We start from the raw sequence: 21,872 nt of genomic DNA on the forward strand, positions 1-21,872 counted from the left end.
ACTTGAGCAACAGGGATAAATTTAACTAATTCCTTGTTTCTCCTTTGACATACACCCTATCATACCTGTTATAGTGTCTGGTTATGACTCTGACAAGATTCTGGTGATATTAATTATTAATAGTGTTAACAATATGCAGTACATATACAGAAATGTCTTGTGGTGAAGCTTAATGTATGTCCTTGTTCAGACTCTCTGGTTCTCTTTTGCGTTCATCACTTCCTGGGGTGTTCTGATGATGCTTTCTGTGGGAGTTGGCAGTGGACTGGAGAGCTCAGGAGAAGCACTGAGCCCCAGTTGTGTTGCTGTGTGAGCAATCTGTGGCCATAAAGGTCTTCTGAGAAGCCAGCATCACTAGAGCTGCACACACACACACTCAGAATGATTCATTGCTACAGACCAAAAAGGTTATCATGATGTGCAGGCTGCCACCATGAACACAATATTGCTATAGGAGGAGATGTGGAGGCAAGAGTGTGGACAGCATGCTCTGCTTATTGAAGAGAAGCAGGGACAAGAAGGAAAAAGCACATGAATAAATCAGAAAGTGGCTTCTGCTTCAGGGATCCCAACTGTAGTGCAACCCAGGACTTCATTGCACCAATTCACATACAGACCCACAGGTGACTTGGAACAGTCTCAAGCAATACGACCAGCCCTGCTCAACACCACATAACATTGGGTGGGAATCTACAAGTCCAATTTTAGATCTTGGATAAAAAAAAACCCCGGGCTCCCACTGACTGTTCCACATGTGGTACATAAATTTCCGATGGCAAAGTTCTGCTTTGCCAGAATAAATGAAAAAGAAACGAACAGGAACAACTGAACAGACATTCTGCAAGCTTGATTGATCCATTCTGCATGCCTGAACTCAGCCCAACTCGGGATGTCTTGTGTAAGGTGAAGTCACTGCAGATTTCAAAGAGTTGTTTCTTTTAAGATCTCCCAGGAAGATCGATTGTGTGCTTAACCGAAGTGTGAGTTCAGTAACACTTGGCACAAATGAACAAAGCCGATTCCTTTTTGTTTCCAGTGAATTTACAAAAGCTCCTGGTAGTTTGTTTTGTACTGTGTTGAAAAATGACATGCACGGGGCTCATCTGTGTCTGCTCACTGATATTGAATTCTCTTGCTCTTGCCTTTCAACATTATATCTCTCTTCGAATATATGAAGTATGCAAACACATACGCACAAATTGCTTCTCTTTCCATTACAGCCCTTTGTGCTATAGGGCCGATGTACACTGCTTGGCCAAAGTGACTTTAAACCTTGAGGGGATTTTTGGCCTCAGATGTAACATTACCACCATAGAGTATAGGACCTGGCAGGGTATATCAACTGATGCGGTAACAGAAAAGATCATCTTCCCTTCCTTGAGGATTATTCTTGAGGTTAATAAATGAATTGCAATGGAAAAAAGCAAAACAAGAAAGAAAAAAGGCTTTTCAAATGAATAAGGGAAAAAAAAGATAAATAAGACAATCTCCTTCTACTCCATATAAAAGATTCTGGCACTGTAGCACTTGACATATGGTTTTAAATTCAACACATCTGCACTGCAGACTGCCCAGATTTCAGGTATGTTCCATATCCTGTCCCCCAAACAGGCATAGCACTAGGAATATACAACAACGCTGTCCTGGCCAGCACACATGGATTGCCCTCCCCAGCATACAATCCTGTCTTACAAGAGACAGAGAGCTATTGGGACTCCCAACATAAGGCTGGAAATCACAAGATGATCCTTTCAGGATGAGGACAAACTGCTGCTGGGCAAGCCAACCTACTGAAGATTGCCATTACGAAGAGTCAAATGGCCGGAGAGAAAAAGCTGATCTGCAGCAATAGCATTCTCCATCACAAAGACCACCTGTCAGGCTTCAGTGCACCAAGCAGCCCTTGCACAGTGCTCCCTGTGGTGCCCCTTGGATCTTTTGTCTTCATACCTTCTCTATCTCTGCAAGCTCTGGAAACAAGGCAGGACCAGGCAGCATCTTCAGGGATCTTTTCACATGCTCCTACCATTGCTACAGAGGCCAAGGCCAATGCTTCAGGCTCATTTGGAAATGGCAGCCTCCTGAAGATCTTCAAATTATCACCCACATCACCACAGCACTCCTGAGACCAACCACACAGGTTCATATCTCTGCTCTGCTTTGTAACCTGGATTAAGCTCCTGCATCAGCCAGTGGGTGTTAGATGTTAGATGCGGTTTGGCTCCTGAAAGCACAAACATCCCAGTGCCAGCAAGGCAGAAGCAAATCTGGTTAAGCCCAGGAAAGACAGAAATGCACGTACTGATATAACACCATCAGCCTTTCTGAACAAACTGCTGCACACAGTATGCTCTCACTTGTAATGAACAGCTGCAGAGATGAGACAGGTATGCAGCCCAAATCTGCAGCTGGACAGAGCCATTTATTACCACATGCTGTGAAATGAGGAGATTGGTTCAGCTGGACTTCTAGTAAGTGCACTGTCAAAGATACCAGACTCTGAACAGCAGCATTTTTAGTTCATATTGTTCAAAGCAGACAGTTCATTTCTCTGATGTCTGCCTGGCTATATCTGTACACAGCAGTATGTAAACGCCTGCCTGGCCCTTTAATTCCCACACCATGCAAGAGCTTTCGGCATTTCTAGCCCTCTGGCTGTAATGAAATGTGATTAAAGGTGGTGCCTTCTGCTGGTAAGCCTGACTGACTGCTCAGTCCTTCATCTCCACATCAAGAGCCACTCTGGGAGCAGTAAGGATTACCTCCGTTTCACCAAAAAGAGAGCTGTACAGAGAAATCCATTGGCATGAGTTTAAACAGCAAAGCTGCTGGCCATATAAGCAGACACAAGTCATGTGCACATATCAGGTGTCACAGGGGAGAAAACCCAGCAGAGGACTAACAGAGCCCATCTCCCCTTTCTTCCCACCTCCAACCTCTTTGCAGGGAAGGAGAGCTGAGCGGAGTAGACGGGTGAGTAGGAGGGGGAGCTCTGCATATGCAAGATACATTCAGTAGTGCCCTAGTTTCAGCATGGCTTGGTAGATGAGTTGCCATCCAAGAGCTTTGAAAGGCTCTGCTCTCACCTCTAGAATACACACCTACTGCAATGATTCCCTTTCCTGGAGGACACTGGACCAAGAGTCTGATTTGGAATCTGTGAACTTCAATAGTGAGATTTTTTGGAAGCACATCCCGATGTAGCATCAGGATCTCTGCATGCTCTTGCAAGTTCTGTTCCCAAGCATCTTTAGAGCATAAGTCTCTTTCGACAGCGCTCATCCCACATCACGGGATCCTAGGCCAGTGTTCTTAAAAGAAGTAGCACTAGAATTTGTCCTGTCAGATTTCCAGCTGCATGGAGCAGGGCTGCCTTAGCAGAGCACTTATCACTGAAAAAAGTGCCCAGGCTAACACTGATGGGTCTGATGCTATTTAATGTCACTGTTAATGATCCAGCTGAAAGGAGAGAGACAGACAAGATAACCTGCGAGTTCTGAACAGATTATATGGTGGCCCAAACTTCATGTGCACAATGATTTCAGTATGAGACAGCAAAAGTAAAGCAAAAAGAAAAATACCTGTGTATTTGCTTTTAGGAGAATCAAAAGAAAGTGAAGCAAAGGTCTCTAGAGCTTTAGGTCTATCCAGGAACTGCACCCATCACAGACCATTTAGATTTGTACCAAAAAGGTTCAGCCAGTGATCGAGGAAGCAGAAACAGTTTTCTTCATGAATTCTCGTTCCCTTGCATTACATCAGAAGCCATTTGTGCAGAGTGCTCTGTGCATTTACACAGCTCTGCAGCAGGTCCATTAGAGGTTAGCATTCGAGTCCTGATTTATGCTGATGCAGCGCATGCATTTATCTGACTGCGTGTTGATTATGTACTGTCTGAAAGTCTCCGGAAACTCACAGGGGCTAAAGATAACACTTTGCATGCTGGAGGAAACAGAAATGGCCAGATAACCTTGTTTAGAATAGCATGGAGGGTATCACAGAGTCAACTGAAGGGATAAAAAAAAAACAACCTGAAACCACTTTCAAAGCACCAGAGATTTCACGTTCAAGTGTATCTGACAGGCACATCCATCATCCCTAAAACCCAGAACTACTGCAATATGCAGATATTGATGGAACTGCAGTGAAAGGGAACACATTCTTAATAGATGTAACGATTTGTGCCCAGATATAACCTCCAAACAGTTGTCATCAGTTAGTAAACAGTAAAACTTTGTAATATTTGCAATGCCAGTATCTAAGCCACCAGTTCACAGATAAGTAAGATGCTAATAGATAGAGAGACCAAGGCTAATGTAAGAAGTCTGAGGACAGCTATGATCAAACAGAACACTGAAGTAACTGCCTTAGTGAAACGCTGATGGCTAGGTCTTACATTTAAGAACATCATTGTCTGGGCTTCCACTTTTTCTTATAGCACAGACCTAATTTTCTTGCTTTGTTTACAAATGAGAACAATGAACATATTCACAGCAGCCACTGGGGTCAATCCATAAATCAAAATCAGGCTCAGAACTCCTCATTACTCATTTAAATATTTCTTATGAGGAATTATCTGAGCCAAATGTTACCTTGTCCACCCGTGGTCTCATTCCCCGAGCATGGCTGCTCTGACCAAAAACAGACAGCAAACAATGAACATGTTTATCTGCCCCTTTGAGCTGGCTCCACCTGCCTAGACATCAGGTGTTACAGCACTGCAATTAGGCCTTAATCCTGAATTTAGTCCTCTGCTGGCTGCTGCCCACACACCTCACTGCTGATAGGAGAGCTGCAGCACCCTGTGGCTCAAGGATAAACACAGTGCTGATGTGTTTGGGCACGAGAGATGCAGGCAGCTGAGTCAGGCAGAGACTGTATTCTACCAGTATGAAGCCAAGAGACAGCTATTCTGAGGCCTTTCATGTAATTTTTATTTAAACATATGAAATTAAACTCCTGTTAGGAAAAGTGTTGTAGAGCCTGGTTCTATTTTACATTCGTAATTAATCCCATCAACTTCAAATAAGCTGTTTTCCTATAACATTTGCAGGGTTGGGATTTGTTTTTGCATCTAATTGATATATCATTTAGCACTTGATATCAGTACTTCAAAGGGAACATTATTGCTTTACATATCAAAATCACTTTGTAGTTCATTCTACATTCTGTATACCTCATCACTGAAATTGGACAGAATGACCTGCAAATTCTTACCAAGCCTTCTCGTTTGTGGCTTTATTTTGGGAATGAAATGTTTGTAGTCAACACAAACCTACATTCCCATGTCAGTGCTGAAAAAGCAAAACCAGGCAGGATTAATCCCCAATATAAACGACCTTTAAAACCTTTAATTTTATCCTCAGCATTCTGCAATGGAGTGGGTAGAGAAGAAAATAAGTCATATGTGTTTTTATGAACTTGTAGCGTGCTCTCTTCTTAACGTAACTCAACATCTGCAAAAATCAAAACCCAGACTGGAAAGAGGGGCTCCAATGGCTTCCCATGAACAATCCAGCCCCACTGAAATAATGACCAGGGCCCTCTGCTGGATTAGGCAGAAAACGCATCCTGCCCCAAAATGCTGAGGTGAATCACTGGCTTGGAAGAGTCAGTGACACACATCAGCATACAAAAACATAACGGTGGCCAAAGCTGTAAAGAGAACTACAGGTTCCCACTCACCTCTGTGATTACAAAGTGCATTTTGCCACTCAAAAGCAACATTACAAGGAGTTTCCCAGAATAGCTCATAAAGAATCTGCCCTCATTGTGCTCAAACAGAAAAAAAAACCAACGTCCCATTCACTGTAATTTCCTTATCTGAATTCTAATCAGCTCTTTACGGACAAACACGGTAAAGAAATAGATAAGAAAACAAAAACCTGTGTATGAGCCAGTGAAGGATGCTGGAAGAGGAAAAGAGCTTTTGCCCTTTGCACAGTTCGGGGAGTTAGGAAGAAAAATTCAGCCAAGTAAAACTAGCTGAATACTTTCTACGCTTTAGATTTGGAAGCCTTACCAAGCCTTCATAAGGATCACCAGGCCTTCTAGTGGTGGAAGGACTGCACGCTCCCCTCATCCTATCATCTATCACAAGCAGCAGGTGCTTTCTGAGTTCTGGGATCTCAATCAATACAGCAAATAGGAGAGAGATTGCTCCACAACACCACTCTCAACTAAATTAACCTGAAAGGCACAATTGATTCTTCTGTTTAATATACACAGTTCTTGTAAAAGTGTCAGGGACTGGGGGGTGTGGGGACGACTTTGGGGCTCTCCAGGCAGGAATGTAAAATCAAAATGACGTGAACACATAATAGATGTCCATATGGTTCAATACAGACCTCACAATTTAAAAGGTGAAAAGATTGCTTGAGGTTTGCCTTGTGGAAGCAGGGAGGACTCATTTGTGATTTCTTTCTCTCCAGCTTCTCAGAGCTTTCTAAGCACTCTGTACCTGCAGCTATTCCCTACCTTAATTGCCTTTGTGCTCACTTACAAAACACTTCAGCAGAATCAATGCAAGATTTTTCATCATCCTGAAACTCTGTTTTCAGGAGGAGCGTACTGCTGGCAGAGCTTCATCCAGCTCTGGTATTCTCAGTACTGAAAACTATATCAAGTCAGATCACAAAAAGGGAATGTGAGAACTCGTATTTTTAACCTTCATTATTCCAACATCGGTCTTGAACAGAGCCCAGAACATCAATGGTTTTAGCAATTTGGTACTAGAGGGTAACAGCTTGAAATCTGTTTTCTAAGTGCACACAGCAAGATCCTAAACATCCCCCACCGCCTGTTTGTTGTAAAAAGGAATGTAAAGATCAAATGTGTAGATGAGACCATCAGCAATGAAACGACAGTGACACACACAGGAACAACTCTTAAAAATGTAAGGATTCACAACTATACTTGGACTTGAAACCAGAAAACTCATTCAGAGGGCTTACATTCCCAAACATATGTGCCTTCCCTACAGTTATTTTCCACTAGAACAGAAAAGAAAATCAATGAAGTTAGAATTCACATCATCATCATCTTACAGTAAAGACCTATCTCACTAAAAATCCCATTACCTCTTGGTAGATTAATGACACTAAAACATGGATGTAGCCTGGTGAATGATACACTACAAAGGATGCAGACTGCTATTTCAAGATACACTGAAGTTCAGCACCAGTGATTGTTTTGTAAGAGGAAAATACTTTGACCCACTCTTCCATCATAGTGTATCTTCCACATTTTCAGTGGTGAAAGTGGCAGTTTGGAGGATGGAACGGTGTTCCAGCAGCACTTAACAGAAAAGCACCACTATTCTTGCCATTTGCACAATAGGTTTCTCCATGTGCCTGAGAAAGAGGAAAGGATCATGGAGCATTTCTAACACCACACTTCACCCAAAGTGAAACACAAGCTTAGATGACAGCTTAGTATCTAATAGTCATCATCAGAGAAAAAGAAGGTGATTAAAGACAATAGTAAAATTAGAAGAAAATGTTACAGTTTACACTAAACAATGCTTTTACCTAAAGTTTGATCTCTTAAATACTGACTGGCATGATTAGCACCTTAATTATATGAATTCTGCTGAAGCCAACTGGTTTTGTAATCTGAGGTTTTCAAGACATTTTGAACCATCTGGCTGGAAACATCCACCCTGAAGCTCCCCTTGAAACGTGCACTTCTTTGAGGGATTTTCTCAAGAATGCAGACCTTACTAATACCTGCAACGTGGAAACCTGACATGACTTGCCTTCAAGGTGAGGAGGCAGGAGCTGCCACCACTTGCAGTCACTTGTTTCTTCCTTTTCAGCACCTGATGAAGAGAATTCATCTTCCTGGGCATCATTTCTTCCTCACTGGGCTCCAGGGTCTGAACATTCAGAGCCTTGTCACACGACTTCAGATGAAGACAGACTTGCTCCCTACACTTGTCACCATAAGGCACAGCATGAAAGTACCCAGCTTACTGATTCAGCTTTAACTTGGACAACCCAAATAATTAATCACCCATTAGTACTTTTGAGTAAATATCACGTAACCACTTCACACTCAGGATGTTTCTCAAGGAAGCGCTTTTTCTCCTTCTGCCCTTCAAATGTTTACGTTCTCAAACTTATTTTCATCTTATAATATAAAATTGCTTGAAATACAAACATATAACTAACTCCTTGGCTTGCCAGGCACAGTTCTATTCTGCTTTAGGCAACAATATCACATAAACTACACAATGTCACTTTAAAACACAGTGCTCTGCCCCTCTTACTTCTACTGGAAAACTGTTCCAAAACTTCACTCCTCTTAGGGCTAAACAAATTATTCTAGCTTCAAGCCTACATTTATTCATGGACATTTTACATCCATTTGCTCTTGTGCCAACAGCGTACTTCAGCTTACACAACTTCTCTCCCTCCCTGGTGTTTTCTTTGCTGAGATATTCATAGCTTCCCATAAGTTGCTCCCTATTTTCATCTAGATGCAGGTCTGAAGATCATCCAGTTTGTTTTGCTCTTATTTACAGCTTCCTGAAACCAGCTGCAGTATTCTAGACAAGCTTTTACTATGGTTTCATGAATTAATGCCTCTGCATACACAATTCAAATCAACCATCCTGGGTTCCATTTCAATGCTAATTCAGTTTCATGTTGTACTTCACTTTATCCTCTTGTTTTCAATATACCCAATAACATTTTAGCTCCCACAGAACACGAATGTGGGGAGGAGGAAGGAGGTCTCAGCTGTCTCAGCTTACAAGAGAAGAGCTCATTTTTTACACACATTTCCAGATTCCATTCCCCAGTTGCTCATTTTGTCCCCAGTTGGTGTTTGAATCCTGTCCCGCTGCATCATTTACACTTTATAGAGGCGCCTTTAAGTGTCCTTTTGGATAATGGAAATTCATTCGTGAAGAACAGCTCCAGCAGAGTTTATTTTTCAAATTACCTCCACTCACTGATTATTGCCACTGTGTCCTACCAATGCCTTTCCAGGAGCACATCACCACTAAATAGGACTGTAAGTCTGGTTTATTATGTCCCAGATCTTCAAAGCTGTGTCAGGGAAAACAAATTCTACATCTCAGGTACCCCCAGGAGCTAATGAGAGTCTCCCCATTTCACAAGCATGGAGCCACAAGAGGTGTGTGAACTGTGCAACACTCCCAAGACGCAGAAAGGATTGTGAAGGCTCTGGTCAGCCAGGAGCCAAGTCAGGTGTCTTACCTAACATGACTGTTCTGTTATCAAAACAAAGACAGATAAAGGGAAAGCAAAGGGAAATGAAAAATAAAGTAACAATTATAAAAAGCCATAGTGTGTCAAGTCAAAGGATTGTTCAGGATCCTGCCTGAGTGCAACTAGCTGCAGATTATTAAGGTACACACAGAGAAACCAGGAGCAAAAAATCACCTCCTTCCATAGGGACTGGAAATGCCCTGCCTTCCTTCCTCAGTATATCCCTGCAAACTACCTGCGATCTGTTCTGAAAAATCTCCCTAGTCTGATATTGAAACTGCATCTTTCTGTCTAACAGCCTTTCCTGGAGGTACATCCATAAATTTGTCTAATCACATTTTTAATCCATTTATGCTTCCAGCATTCAAGATATTCTGTTGCAACAAGATCTACAACACGAACACAAGAAGAAGCTGTTGCTTTCTGCCTGGCTTCCACCCCAGCTTGGAGCTGTGATCTCTCCTTTAGCAAGTGAAGGTCTAGAGATGTTAGAAAGGGCAGAAAGAAGAAATGGGTTTTGCCAAGGTTACTGTCAGTGCCCATCCTCACTGCAGGCAGTGAGCAGATTTTGGATTCCATCTTTGCATTCCATTTTTTTATTCTATTAAAAAAAGCAATTGAACCTGCCTGGCAATAGAATCAGTTTAAGCCGATGCTAGCTCAATATGCAGTTTCATGGCCACAGCCAAGTTCAACATCTTTCTCATTCTTTTCCTCCTGCCCCCATAGTAATTCCCTAGAAACGTGAGCTAGCTTTGCTTTGGAGCAGAAAAGCCGCTGCCCGAGCCTGTCTCTATTACCTCTGTGGTATGTACCAACACATGTATATATTTTAGGAAGTTTTCTTATAAACATAAGATTTTTTCTTTCTGTTTCCCAAGAAACATTCTGTTTTCTTCCTTTAAAGTAGGAACTGGACAAGAGGTAATTAAATCTTTGCTTTTTCTCATGCTTTTCTCCTGTTGCTGTAGACCTTCCCAGATTCCTACTATTCTGTTCTCCCTCCATTTGTAACCATACAACCATTGCTGTTCTCCACCACTCTGGTACAATGTTCTTGTCCAGGACTCTCACTAAACGTGCTCCATTATAGAATCAACTGACACACTCAGCTCCTCAGAGCTGCAGTCAAAGCACAATCACAGCAAAGTGGCAAAGTCCCAGGCTGCAGCAAGTGAGGATTTGCTCAAATACAACAGCTGTGAGCAAGGAAACAAAAACATAAATGCAAACAGAGACTGCCCCATTATAAGGACTGGGAAACATTCACCACTGAGATTAGAAGCTCATTCATGTTTCTCTATTTGCAGATCCTCTTTAGAAAGGATGAAGAATCCAGTTCAGCACTGACAGCACATTCTATGGATGCTGCCATAGCTATTCAGTTATTCCTTACTTTCCTGTCAGTGTAGCCCACATAGCCTCAGTGTATCACCTTGCATTTAGCTGTATTAAAGCACATGTTGCTGGACTGTGACCATTTAATTAGGTAATTCAAAAGAGAATGCATGTGTAATTTCATTATTTACTACTCAACAAGTCTGTGCCATCTACAGATATAACAGGCAGAGACCTACAATAACATCTGGATGACCAGTAAGATGATTAGTTTCATAAAATTGATTAATAAACATTAAAATGTCTTTTTCCCATATTGAAATCTGCTTTTAAGCCAATTTACGATCCATTTAATAAGTTCTGTGCAAATGTTATATGTTGCTTGTATTCATGTATTACGTACTAGAGTTTTTTGCCCTTCTTTCATTCTTTCTTGCCATGCCCATACAGTGACATTCCACAGTGAGAACCCAGCATGTCTGTTTAACCCCAGTACACAGCTAAGCACCACAAAGCTGCTTGCTCAGTTTCCTCTACAGCAGGATGGGGTGAAGAGAATCAGAAGGGGAGAACTTAGAAAATTTGTGGTTTGAAATAAAGGTTGTTTAATAAGAAAGAGGGGAAAGCAATTCAAAACAGAGTTGGTCATCATCAGCCAACCAATGCCCAGCCTGTCCCCAGGTAGAGAAAGCCCACCCAGTTAACTGCCACAGCTTTATTGTTCAGAGGGACAGAGCCAGCATGGCTTCACCAACGGCAAGTCCTGCCTGACCAACCTCGTGGCCTCCTGTGATGCTGTAACTGCAGCAGTGGACAAAGAGCCACCAATGTCATGCATCTGAACTTCAGTAAGGCTATTGGCAGGGTCCCACGTAACACTCTTCTCTCTAAATCAGCAATGTATGGGTTTGATGGGTGAGCCATCCAATGGATGTAGAACTGGTTGCAAAATCATACCCGATGGATTAAGGTCCCGGTGGAGTTCAGTGACAAGCAGTGCCCCTCAGGGGTCTGCACTGGGATCAATGCTGGAGCAGTGACCCCACCAAAAAGTCAGCATGTATCTACTACTGCACAGTGCTATTTTTGTTTGGATAAAGCAAGTGTGCCAGGATCATGACTCACTAGGCAGCAGCTATTTTGTAGATCAGCCCTGAGCTCACTTCTTTGGTAAGCATAACATCCCATTCAGAGCTGGCTGTAGAAGTTACTGCAATAATAAAACATTCTGTAAATAATGTCTTACCTCCTGTTCGCTCTTAATGAAGTTTTACTGAGCTTCCATTTTTTCACTTCCCTGCAGGAGACTTTCAACAGCTGTCCCCAAGTCTAAGACATCAAAAATAACTGCTTTTTTCCCTATCCTTTACTAACCTAAGAAAGAAGCTTGCCCTCTATCACAGGGAAACATCATACAAATGCACAGCACCCATCAGAGCCCACTCCTCAGTTTTCATGACCTACCTTAAAAAGCAATGAGAAAATGTGGTGGTGTAAAAACATAAGAGGTACAAAGCACAGAAATACATATTCACCATTATGCTTGAGACAACATGCTCTTATCCCATTTGCTCCTGTAGATAGCCTGTAACTAGCCCAGGATGCACACTCCCCAGGTAATGCCTATTTCTGACAGTGCCAAAAGCAAGTGCACTTCCCTCCTTGTCACATTCGTGCTCGCGGTTCACAGCACTGATGCAAACACAGTGACTGCATCACAAGTGTTGTGTCAAATCCTCAATGCCTTTCTGAGGCTTGTTTCAGCAACATTCTTCTGGCCCCAGCAGCAATCACAGCTCTGCATTATGAGGTGGAGACATCAATGTCACTAGCTTCATGTTTCCAAGTAACGTCAGCACATATCCTACTAACCTGCCTGCCTCCTATTACAGCTGGAAGGGTGACACTTCCCAATGGCTTAATGAGGATTCCATTATCTTTAACACTTCAAAATACACAGGCAAGTCTTATACCAGGATATTTAGATTGCTAAAATAATGAATCATATAAAAAAGCCAACACCAAACTGTCTTGTTTATCTTAGCTGATACTCAAAGCTAATTAGAGTGTGTACAACTCTTCAGAGATAAGGTGCAGCTTATATTTTAGAAACAGGCTCTCTATTTCAAATGCCTACATGTAGTTTATCATCACTGCCTCTTGGCACTTAATCTAACATTTGATCTAAATATGTTTGCAGGGCACTGGAAGCACTTTGATTAATAAATAACAGACCGAAGTCAGAAATACACCAGTGACACAAAGCAGAAGCAACCAAAAAGCTGCACGTAGTTCCAAAAGTTTCTGTGGCGGTCAGCAAAACTACAAGGACAATTCCCACAGTAAATTTACAGCAGCAAGGCCCAACCAGCAATTAAACACTTGCTTTGATTATGCTCTGAAATTATATTGAAGGGCTTTAGCAGAATTGGAGCAGAATGTGCCACAGCGGAAGGTGAAGGCTAACACACTTGAAATGATTAATTCAGACTGTGATAGGTTTGAAAACCCTTTAGATTGGAAGAGGAATCTAACAACTGCTGCCAGACGATCTAAAGGACTCCATATGCAAATATGTGTTTTAACATCTTTATGCAACAAATGCAGCAATGTTATCTAGTTCTTAATGTTCACGATTAAGAATGGAACACTGCCCTGCACGCCTACTGCAGTTGAAGAGATTAGGGATATCACAGACAGAGCAGGTCACCCTGAGGTGATTGGGTCACTTAGGAAGGACAAAAGGTGTTGTACTAAAATGCTGATTCTCTTTAATTATTCTCTTCTGGTAAGAGAGGAGCATCTTCCAGTAAAGCAGAAATCCCTGCACCCAAATTAGATCACTTGGCTTTCCTCAGTGCCAGTAATGAGTCATTCACTTACGCTCTCCAAAATGAAAGCCGTTGCCATTTGCTGCTGATAATACCAACGAATATCTGGATTTGGATGCAGTGCCCAGTTTTGCTGCTTCATCATTCGATCGCTATTTAAAATAACACTAGAGAGAACACAAAACGGTAACGACTGGCCTGGCTGCCTCAGCTCATTTACTGCCTCCAGATTCTCTGCCAATGGGGAAGAAAAGCAGTCACTTGCTGAACAGGGTGCTGCTCTCTTTGCAGGAGCCAGTGTGAAGGGAACAGGCCGTCCTCCCTTAAGCAAAATGACACCGCAGTTTCTCTGGAGGAAGTGGATGACAGCGTTGTTTGTTTCTTTGGAACAGAAAAGTGCGCAGAGCTGTCACAGCGTTACCAGCTGCTTTTTCATTTAAAGCTGATCCACGACACGCTTGTTCCAGCACGTTCACTTTGAAGAGCTCACTGAGGACAGAGGTTTGCTTCCTTACAGACTCCTGCTGGAAGAAGGCCACTAAATCTGCGTCTTTGGTTAAGTGAACTGCATCCCCTGCAGGCGGGGAAGCCCAACACCTTACAGGAGCATCCTTTATAATGCAGTACTAGAAGGAAAGTGTCCTTTATGTGGCATCGGAGCGCCACCTGGCGGCAAGGAGAAGCAGTGCAAGCAAAAAGCAACTCGCCATTTTTTTCCCCTCTACTAAAAAGGGTGAGGAACATAAATGCAGCTTTGCCACAAACCCTCACAACCTGTTCAACTTGTGTCGCTGGAGACACTGGCGCTGAGCATCGCGCCTTCAAACAACCAACATGGCGGAGCGAAGCCCGCCTTCCTCTCGCTCCCACGCCTCCCATTGGCTGCTGGCCTGCTGGTGGGCGGGGCAACGCGGTCTCCTAGGCGACGCGCTGATGGGGGAAGCGGCCTGCTCTTTGGGAAGGCCGCGCACTACAGGTGATGGTGGCGGAGCTGTGCCCTCAGGAGCAGGGCTGGGACTAAACCCTTCGCTTCTTAAGGCTGATCTGGGCCTGCTGTAAGTTCCTCTGCTGTTTCAGCTGGGTTCTTGTCCTGAAGCACTCGCCAGAAGGGTTGTGTGTCATAAAGTAGAAAAGCAGTGCTGGCATAGTGATAGATGGAGGTGTATTCTGGGCTATGTGACAAAAGGAAAACCAGAAAAAAAAAGAAGAAAATAAAGCAAAACAGCAGCGACAAAAAAGCTCATCAGCCACACTGTGATGTGCAAACAAACGTTTGTTAATGCTGGAGAGTAAGTTGAGATATATTCCAGGCAGTTTCAGCTTCCTTCTGTTCTAATCTCCATTGGGATTTCACTAGGAATACAGATTCTGGCATGTCACCTTCTGGGAGTTTTAGATTAATTCATTATTAATGTTATTTTATAAACTTCTTGGAAATCCCGTGCCTCTATGAATTACAAGGGTGTCCACGCAGCTAATAATATTGCTTTTATTTCCTAAGAAACAGCCATCACTACAGAAAACTCGAGAAATGATGCAGAGCAATAATGAAACCCAGAGCCCTGAGGGGATAATTAGAGAGCTGGTGAGATATTTCTTCCTTTTTGTTGGTTTGTTGTGTTGTTGCTTTTATTTTTCTTTTTCTTTATTATTATTTTTATTATTTTCCTCTCTACTTCTGTGATTATCAGTATTCTTGTTGGAACATACAGTTTTGCTTCTCTAGAGATGATATTGTGGCATAGCATCCATTCCAGAACGCCCCAAAGGTTGTATGGGGTATGTCCTAATAAGAGCTTGTGGTGATCTGAGCATTTCATAACTGTGGTACAAACATGAATATTCAAGATGCAGAAATAAGAACCTCACAGGATTGTAGGGGTTGGAAGGGACCTCTCTTAAGAAGCTGTCTTCAAAGAACTTACTTTTCAGGTACATTTCCTTGCTTTGTTTCTTGAGAATATATATCTATACAGGAATGTTTTTATACAAAGAGAGAAATAATCTTGTTATATACATCAAAAAATGATGTATATCAAAAAATCTTCAAAAAATCTGGTAGTTTTGACTTAAGTTATGCATCATTGTAGATTGTCATGAGCAGAGTCAGCCAATAAATTAAGATATTAGGAACTTTATCTACTGTGAGCTGGCTAGAAGTCTAAAATGAGGTTGCAGTCCACATTCACTTAAAGTGTCTAAAGGTACCTATGCTCATCACAGCCAGTGGAAAGAAAGGTAGGATTCATCTGCATAGGTACAGCCATTTAGTGTCATTTTATCTGCACTAAGGTACCTGGAGCAGCAGCTGACAGATACATTTAAGTCCTCTGAAACAGCACTAGATATGCTGTATGGTCAGCTGAATCACGTATAGTAAAGGAAACCTACAGAATAATCAATTTATTGTGAAAGCTTTCTGTGGTCATCTGAATAGCTTTTCAGGGTGCTTTGGCTACATTGGTTAATTCTCTTGACTAACATGAAAATAAGAATTTCACATGTAGACGCCTACACGTGCCTTAAATTCAAACCAAATCTCATCTGTAATGAAACTGCATATAAACTTCTAACTTTTTTGGCCAAAAACTTGTGTTATTACATTTACAACCACTTCAGAAGTGGAAAGCTACAAAACTGATAAAGGTACCATCCATATGCCTGTATGTGAGTGTATGAGTATATATGCTATCTTATGGATAAATCTGTGGGTTTCTGGATTTCAATCTTCACTAAAATTAGCACACTTGAAAATTACTTTGTCTTAAAATGAAGGTGCACATTGAGGTTAGATAAGAACTCACCGAATACTTTGAAGACTTGTGAACAGAAGAAAGCTATTTAAATGTTTCATAATGAATGCAGTCCAAATTGCAAACACACTTTGATGCATGGGAAGCTTTAAGAGAACTGATGCCAAGCAGTGCTGTAACAATCAGTAAGACCTTGTGCTTCATAACTTATCTTTTGCACTGTGGATATAAAGAGAATAATGGTTGCATTTCATTTCCAGTGCGTATGTAATGGATTGTCTTATGAGAACATTGATCAAGAGGGACCGAAAACAACAGCACTGGAGATGTTTTTCTCAGGTTACCCTAGAATTGTAGGCATGAGATATTTCCCCAATCTAACTACTCTCACTCTTGTTGGGCAACGTATTAAAAACATTACAGGCCTGACCCACTGCCTGTTGCTCAGAGAGCTGTGGATTGCTGAGTGTTGCTTAGTGGTAAGTTTGCTATCCATTTTCTTTCTAGCTGACTTTAACCAATTTCCAGTCCTTTACAATAACTGTAAGTTTGTTTCACAAGCACAAGCTCCTGTTTGTTAGAAGCAGAGCAAACAGAAGTCCTTTTAAAAGGGGTTTGGATCTGGCACTTTTAATTTAAGCATGCAAAATCACGTTTTAGGTGCAGATCAATTTACCTCTTTTGAAATAATTGCTAATTATCTGTTAAATTTTTCTATTTAGTTATTTTTAATAACCTACAGTTGGATTTTTTCCTTAGGAATGATACCATTTTAAACTATAGTAACTATATTGTAACCTGTTCCATGTTAGAATAAACATTCCCATGAAAATAATGCTATATTTAAAGTCACATAATTATCATGAGCCACTGTATCTGCTCCTACTCTTTCTTTGTTAGGTTAATGGAAATCTTTCTAAATTAGTATAATTGTTCTCAAAGGGTGTTCTTTCAGATTGTTCAGAACTACCTGGCAATGCCCTGTGATGTACTGACAGAAAGAGTGACGCATTATTGGGTGCTGCAAATGTATCTTCTTCTGTTTTAGAGAATAAACGGTCTCCAAAAATGTGTACATCTAGAAAGGCTTTACCTTTACTGCAATGAAATTTCCAAGATTGAAAATCTGGAAGCCCTAACAAAGCTGCATGTACTTTGGTTGAATAATAACCAGATCAAAAGTATAGAGGTGAGTCTGCTCTTTTTGTTGTAGTTTCTTGTCTTCTCATTTGTCCAGTGCATGGCATATTAATAGTTTGAAAGCTGAGTATGTCATCAAGTAAGGCCAACTTTCAGAAGGCAACGTTAATCTTCGGTATACAAGAATTAAGGCTGAAATATTATTTAGAATCAAGTGACTGTCGTGATTTCCTGCACATGCAGAGTTACCTTACGGAGCCATTTTCCAACCTCTGTGACTGCCGATGAGGAAAGAATTTTTTTAGGCATTCTTACAACAGCAGACTCCTGCCTGCATTTCAGCAATATGTAGAAGATTGCCATTTAATTTGTATGTATTTTCTTGTCTTGGAAGGATGAACACCTATTCAGAAGAATTTCTATCCTGTATTTTTCTCAGGCCTGCACGTGTCAAATTACCCCCTAGGAAAAAAATAGTTTCTTCCATCCCACCTTAAAATTAATGTTCTTCATTCTGATCTTTGGGTTGGAGTTCAGTCCAGAACTAGCAAGAGTTTTGCGGTTTGGCATATAAAAGGAGAAGGGATGCGTAAATGCTCATTTCTAGCAAAAGGCAACGTAGCATTTTGAATTACCTGACTCACATCAGGAAGACAGAATGCTGCAGCCCAGTCTGCTTTATCTTGAGAGAGTTCATGAAAACAAGGCAGAAGGAGATAGTGATACCAAGATAAAATAGTTGAAAGTAGTTAGAGTAGAAGGAGATGCTGATGGGATCGAGTTATTGTGAATCTCTAAAGCCAGAATGAGGAAGGAATAGAAATGAAAGTTCAGCATGCTGATAGAGAAGGGAAGGAGAGCTGACAGAGAATGTGTAAAAGCAGACATTATGATTTGTTAGTGAGTACACTACAAATATTAGTGGCAGCTCTCTGCAAAGAACTTCAGTGTCATCATGAAGACGAATGATTGACACCAGTGATTCAGTTCCTGTAATGTCCCAAGGCCAAGACATGGGCTGCAGCCAAAAGCTAATGAGTACTCGTGGCATGAGGCATGATCTGTTCAACTTTTCATACACAGCTGTGAAACTAAGGCTGGAGGACCACATTTATTTCCATTGCAGTATCATTTACAGAGGCTTTCCAAGCTCTTTCCCTCTGGGCAAAATGCATACTCTCTTTCCATGTCAAAAGAAAGCTATAGTTTACAACAGAGGCTAACATTGTTTAGACTCCAGTCAAATTTATTTTTACATTTGAATGATCTGCCTCTTAGCCTCCAGGCTCTTCAGCATTTGCAGTGCTATATTAGATTAAAACTGTATTGTTTAAAACATTCACAGGGCTTACATACTCTGCAGAATTTGCAAGAGGTCAACTTTGCTGGAAACTTAATAACAAAAATAGGTAAGTATGGTTTGATCGTCCTCTCATCCTAATAGAAACATTCTTACCAACTTGCATGGTTTAGAGTGATATCCAATATGCAATCTTGATCATCCTGAAGTCCATGTCAAAAATCCCTAGCGTTCATCTTCATCTGAACTAAGGTCCTTTCTGTTGCTGCAACCGTATCAGAGAAGACAGAAAACAGGCATCAATGTTGTTTATGTATTTTTCACTGCTTTTAGTATTAAAAAGGCATCTAGTTTAAATCAAATCTGCTTGGTTGTAAATGGCAACGTAAGTCATTTCTGCATTTCTAAACATATATTAGAGAACAAATAAGTTTTTCTTCATTTCTCTTTCTCAGCATTAAAGCAAATTCCAAATGCTACTTCCTCTCTGTGGGTCGAAATGGAAAATAATGTAATAGGTGTATGTGATTTCTTTGTCTGTGTTAAACAAACCCACAGAAGTGCTTATTTCATTATGTAATTGAACTGGTCCCAGGGATGAAAATGTAGACGTTCTAGTAGACAACTAAATTTTCTTGACTGCGGTTTGTATTTCTTTAATTTTAGGAAGTTGCTTGGACTTCAATACAAAAATTGAAAAAATAAACCTCTCTGATAACAAAATATCTTCCTTCAAGGTATGTTCACACTTCATAGCTCTTGTAGATGTGTTTTTTTTTGGGGGGGGGGTGTTCAATTTTGTGTGTTTTTAAACGATGCTTGGAGAGAGCTGACTTTGCTGTGTGATATTAAAGGCTCAATAACACATCTGGGAATTGAGAATGTTAGATCACCCATCATGACATGTACCTGGTCGCTTTGTACTTCAGACACATGATTTATAGATTTGTTTATTCCCAAAATCCATGCAACCCCTAGAAAAGAATTCTCAACTCCACGTGAACCTTGAAAGCTCTGTAAAACTGCACAAGGCCTTCCTCATTAATACTACTGTATCTGTGCTCCTTTTCTTCTGCTGTCCCTTTTCCTAGAGCATTCTTAGTTCTATGTACAAGCTCTTAGTTATTAATGCCCCACCTGATCTTTGTGCTAAAATGTACCAAAATACCCATTTCTTAAATAAGATCTAGTGCTATGTTGTTATTAAGCTTTTTCCTTGTTTCTCAGGAACTCACTAATTTGGCAAGACTACCTAATTTAAAAGATTTGGCCCTAAATGATCCGCTGTATGGACCCAACCCTGTTTGCCTGCTTTCTAATTATGCCATCCATGTGCTGTATCACATACCGCAGCTTCAAAGGTTGGATACAGATGATGTTTCTCAAAAGCATACCAAGATTCTGGCAGAGGTAATTCAGTCTTTGTGAATGGCTTTTTTACTGCTGTTGCATTTTTCTGTCATCTCTTGAGTTTCAGCCAGCTAAGGGGAGTGCTTTATCTTACTGCTAAATACTGGATTAGGTTGTCAAAATCTTGAGTTTTGGCTTGGTCTTAACATTTCTGGACTGATATTGTATTAAAGTAAGTCATTTTGTCTCACAGAAATCTGAATGTATGCAATTTGCTATGGAAAAAAAACACCCATCTTGCAATTGAGGTACTTTCAAATGTCTTGCTATCCAAGTAGAGCATCTTTAAATCACAGAAAATAAGGTTGCATGCTTACGAGTACACAAAAAAAGCTGTGACCAGGTTCCACCCCTCAGTGAAAGAAGTCCTATCATGCATTTGGGTGTGGAATACATAGTGTGAATCTTCACCCTTTTGCTTTGGAAAATTTTACTGGGGGAACAATGCTTGTAACACATGAGAAGAAGAGTTCATGGCAGCAACTGGTGTCAAATGAGAAATGTGTTTGTTGGATTATCCAGAACACTGGGAGCATTTTCCTAACGATATTACAGAACATTTCTGGATATAGACCTGGAGCTAAGTGAGGTACATGGAATGAAGCCATGGTTGGATCTGTAGCTACAACACAAAACTTTCAGGATGCTCATACAAATAGTATTACTGGTAGTTAAAACTGAATGATAGGAACATGTTCATTGCAAGACACCGTCCAATGTCTGATGATCGAATACAAACAAATTCAAATATGCTAAAATGATATTTAAAGATGGAAAAGGAATTTGTGAAGCACATTATGCAAGGTTGATGCCATTTTTTTCATGACGTTCTTCAGGAATGAGCTGTGTGAATAGTTCAAACTTATTAATAACAAACTTCCTTGTTTTGATTTTTAAAGACTGCAGTTATGAAAAAAATAACCTACTATCGCATGCGTGTAAAAAGTGTTCAGAGACAGCTCCACGACAAGCTGGAGGAGATAAAAGACAAGAAAAGCAGACTGCAGAGTTTGCCAGAAAGTAAAATGAAGTTGTTCAGCTGCAACATAAAACAAGTAAGTTCATATAGCCTGAAATGTCAGCAGAGATGGATTGTTTAAAACAGGTATCAGTGACTGTTGAGAGGAATTGTTTATTTATATTTTATTTTTGCTGATTGAGTCAATTAAAAGAGCATCTTAATGTAAATAAATAAAGTCAGAGTTTCACATCCTTAAACTAGTGTAGTTCGAAACTTGCAGTTTTGTTTTCACCATTAAGGATATATTCGTTGATATTCAATGAAGTATTTCATGAAGGTGCATCACCTTGCACTAATCTTTGTAATCTGGGAGTTTGTTTCTGCCTGAAAGGTAGTCCTTTTTCAGAGCAGCTGATAACGAAGTGTCTGGGACACTTTGCAAGGGATCCATTTCTAAGTTCAGTTCTTCTAGGTTCACAATAACGTAAATGTGGTGTCTCTAACCTTAAGTGAGTACTTTAGCCAGTGCTTTCTAGATGGACCAGCGGACTAGGTAGGATACACACTTAATGTGGCAAACTGAATTTCAAGTTCCTGTTTTTACTCATCCAGTCCAGAAGTTCACAAAGCACATTCCAGATTCCTAGATTATTACAGTTATTGCTTATTCTAGTTGATACTGTGAACACCGATGAAGCCTCTGTGTTCATCTTGCTATATCTTCAGTATTTTGGAAAGGTATTTTTGTTTGCTTTTTGTTTTTCCCTTACCCAAGGTAGGTTTGTTTTTTGGTTTTGTTTGTTGATGCTTTTGTTTTGCTGATTTTCAGCTGATTAGTCTGTTCCCTTTCTGTTATTAGCAGCGTATAAGTAACATTGTGGATCAGATTCCAGTTGCATCAGT

At 40.8% G+C, this 21,872-nt stretch overlaps 1 protein-coding gene and 1 long non-coding RNA gene across 2 annotated transcripts in view; one reads left to right on the forward strand and one right to left on the reverse strand.

Annotated features, from left to right (window-relative positions):
* The first annotated feature begins 14,912 nt into the window (after positions 1–14,912).
* LRRC9 (leucine rich repeat containing 9) overlaps positions 14,913–21,872 on the forward strand; it is a 36,126-nt gene continuing 29,166 nt past the window's right edge. The window contains exons 1-7 of the mRNA XM_072337355.1: positions 14,913–14,990; positions 16,419–16,637; positions 17,207–17,347; positions 18,644–18,707; positions 19,265–19,335; positions 19,826–20,008; positions 20,908–21,063. Coding sequence (XP_072193456.1) covers positions 14,937–14,990; positions 16,419–16,637; positions 17,207–17,347; positions 18,644–18,707; positions 19,265–19,335; positions 19,826–20,008; positions 20,908–21,063 — 888 coding nt within the window. The 5' untranslated portion in view covers positions 14,913–14,936. The remainder of the gene's footprint in view (positions 14,991–16,418; positions 16,638–17,206; positions 17,348–18,643; positions 18,708–19,264; positions 19,336–19,825; positions 20,009–20,907; positions 21,064–21,872) is intronic.
* LOC140252523 (uncharacterized) overlaps positions 18,753–21,872 on the reverse strand; it is a 53,666-nt gene continuing 50,546 nt past the window's right edge. The window contains exon 5 of the long non-coding RNA XR_011903665.1: positions 18,753–18,863. This is a non-coding gene — a long non-coding RNA (uncharacterized lncRNA). The remainder of the gene's footprint in view (positions 18,864–21,872) is intronic.

The sequence above is a fragment of the Excalfactoria chinensis genome, chromosome 5 (assembly GCF_039878825.1).
Source record: "Excalfactoria chinensis isolate bCotChi1 chromosome 5, bCotChi1.hap2, whole genome shotgun sequence".
In the NCBI taxonomy this organism is placed as follows: Eukaryota; Metazoa; Chordata; class Aves; order Galliformes; family Phasianidae; genus Excalfactoria; species Excalfactoria chinensis.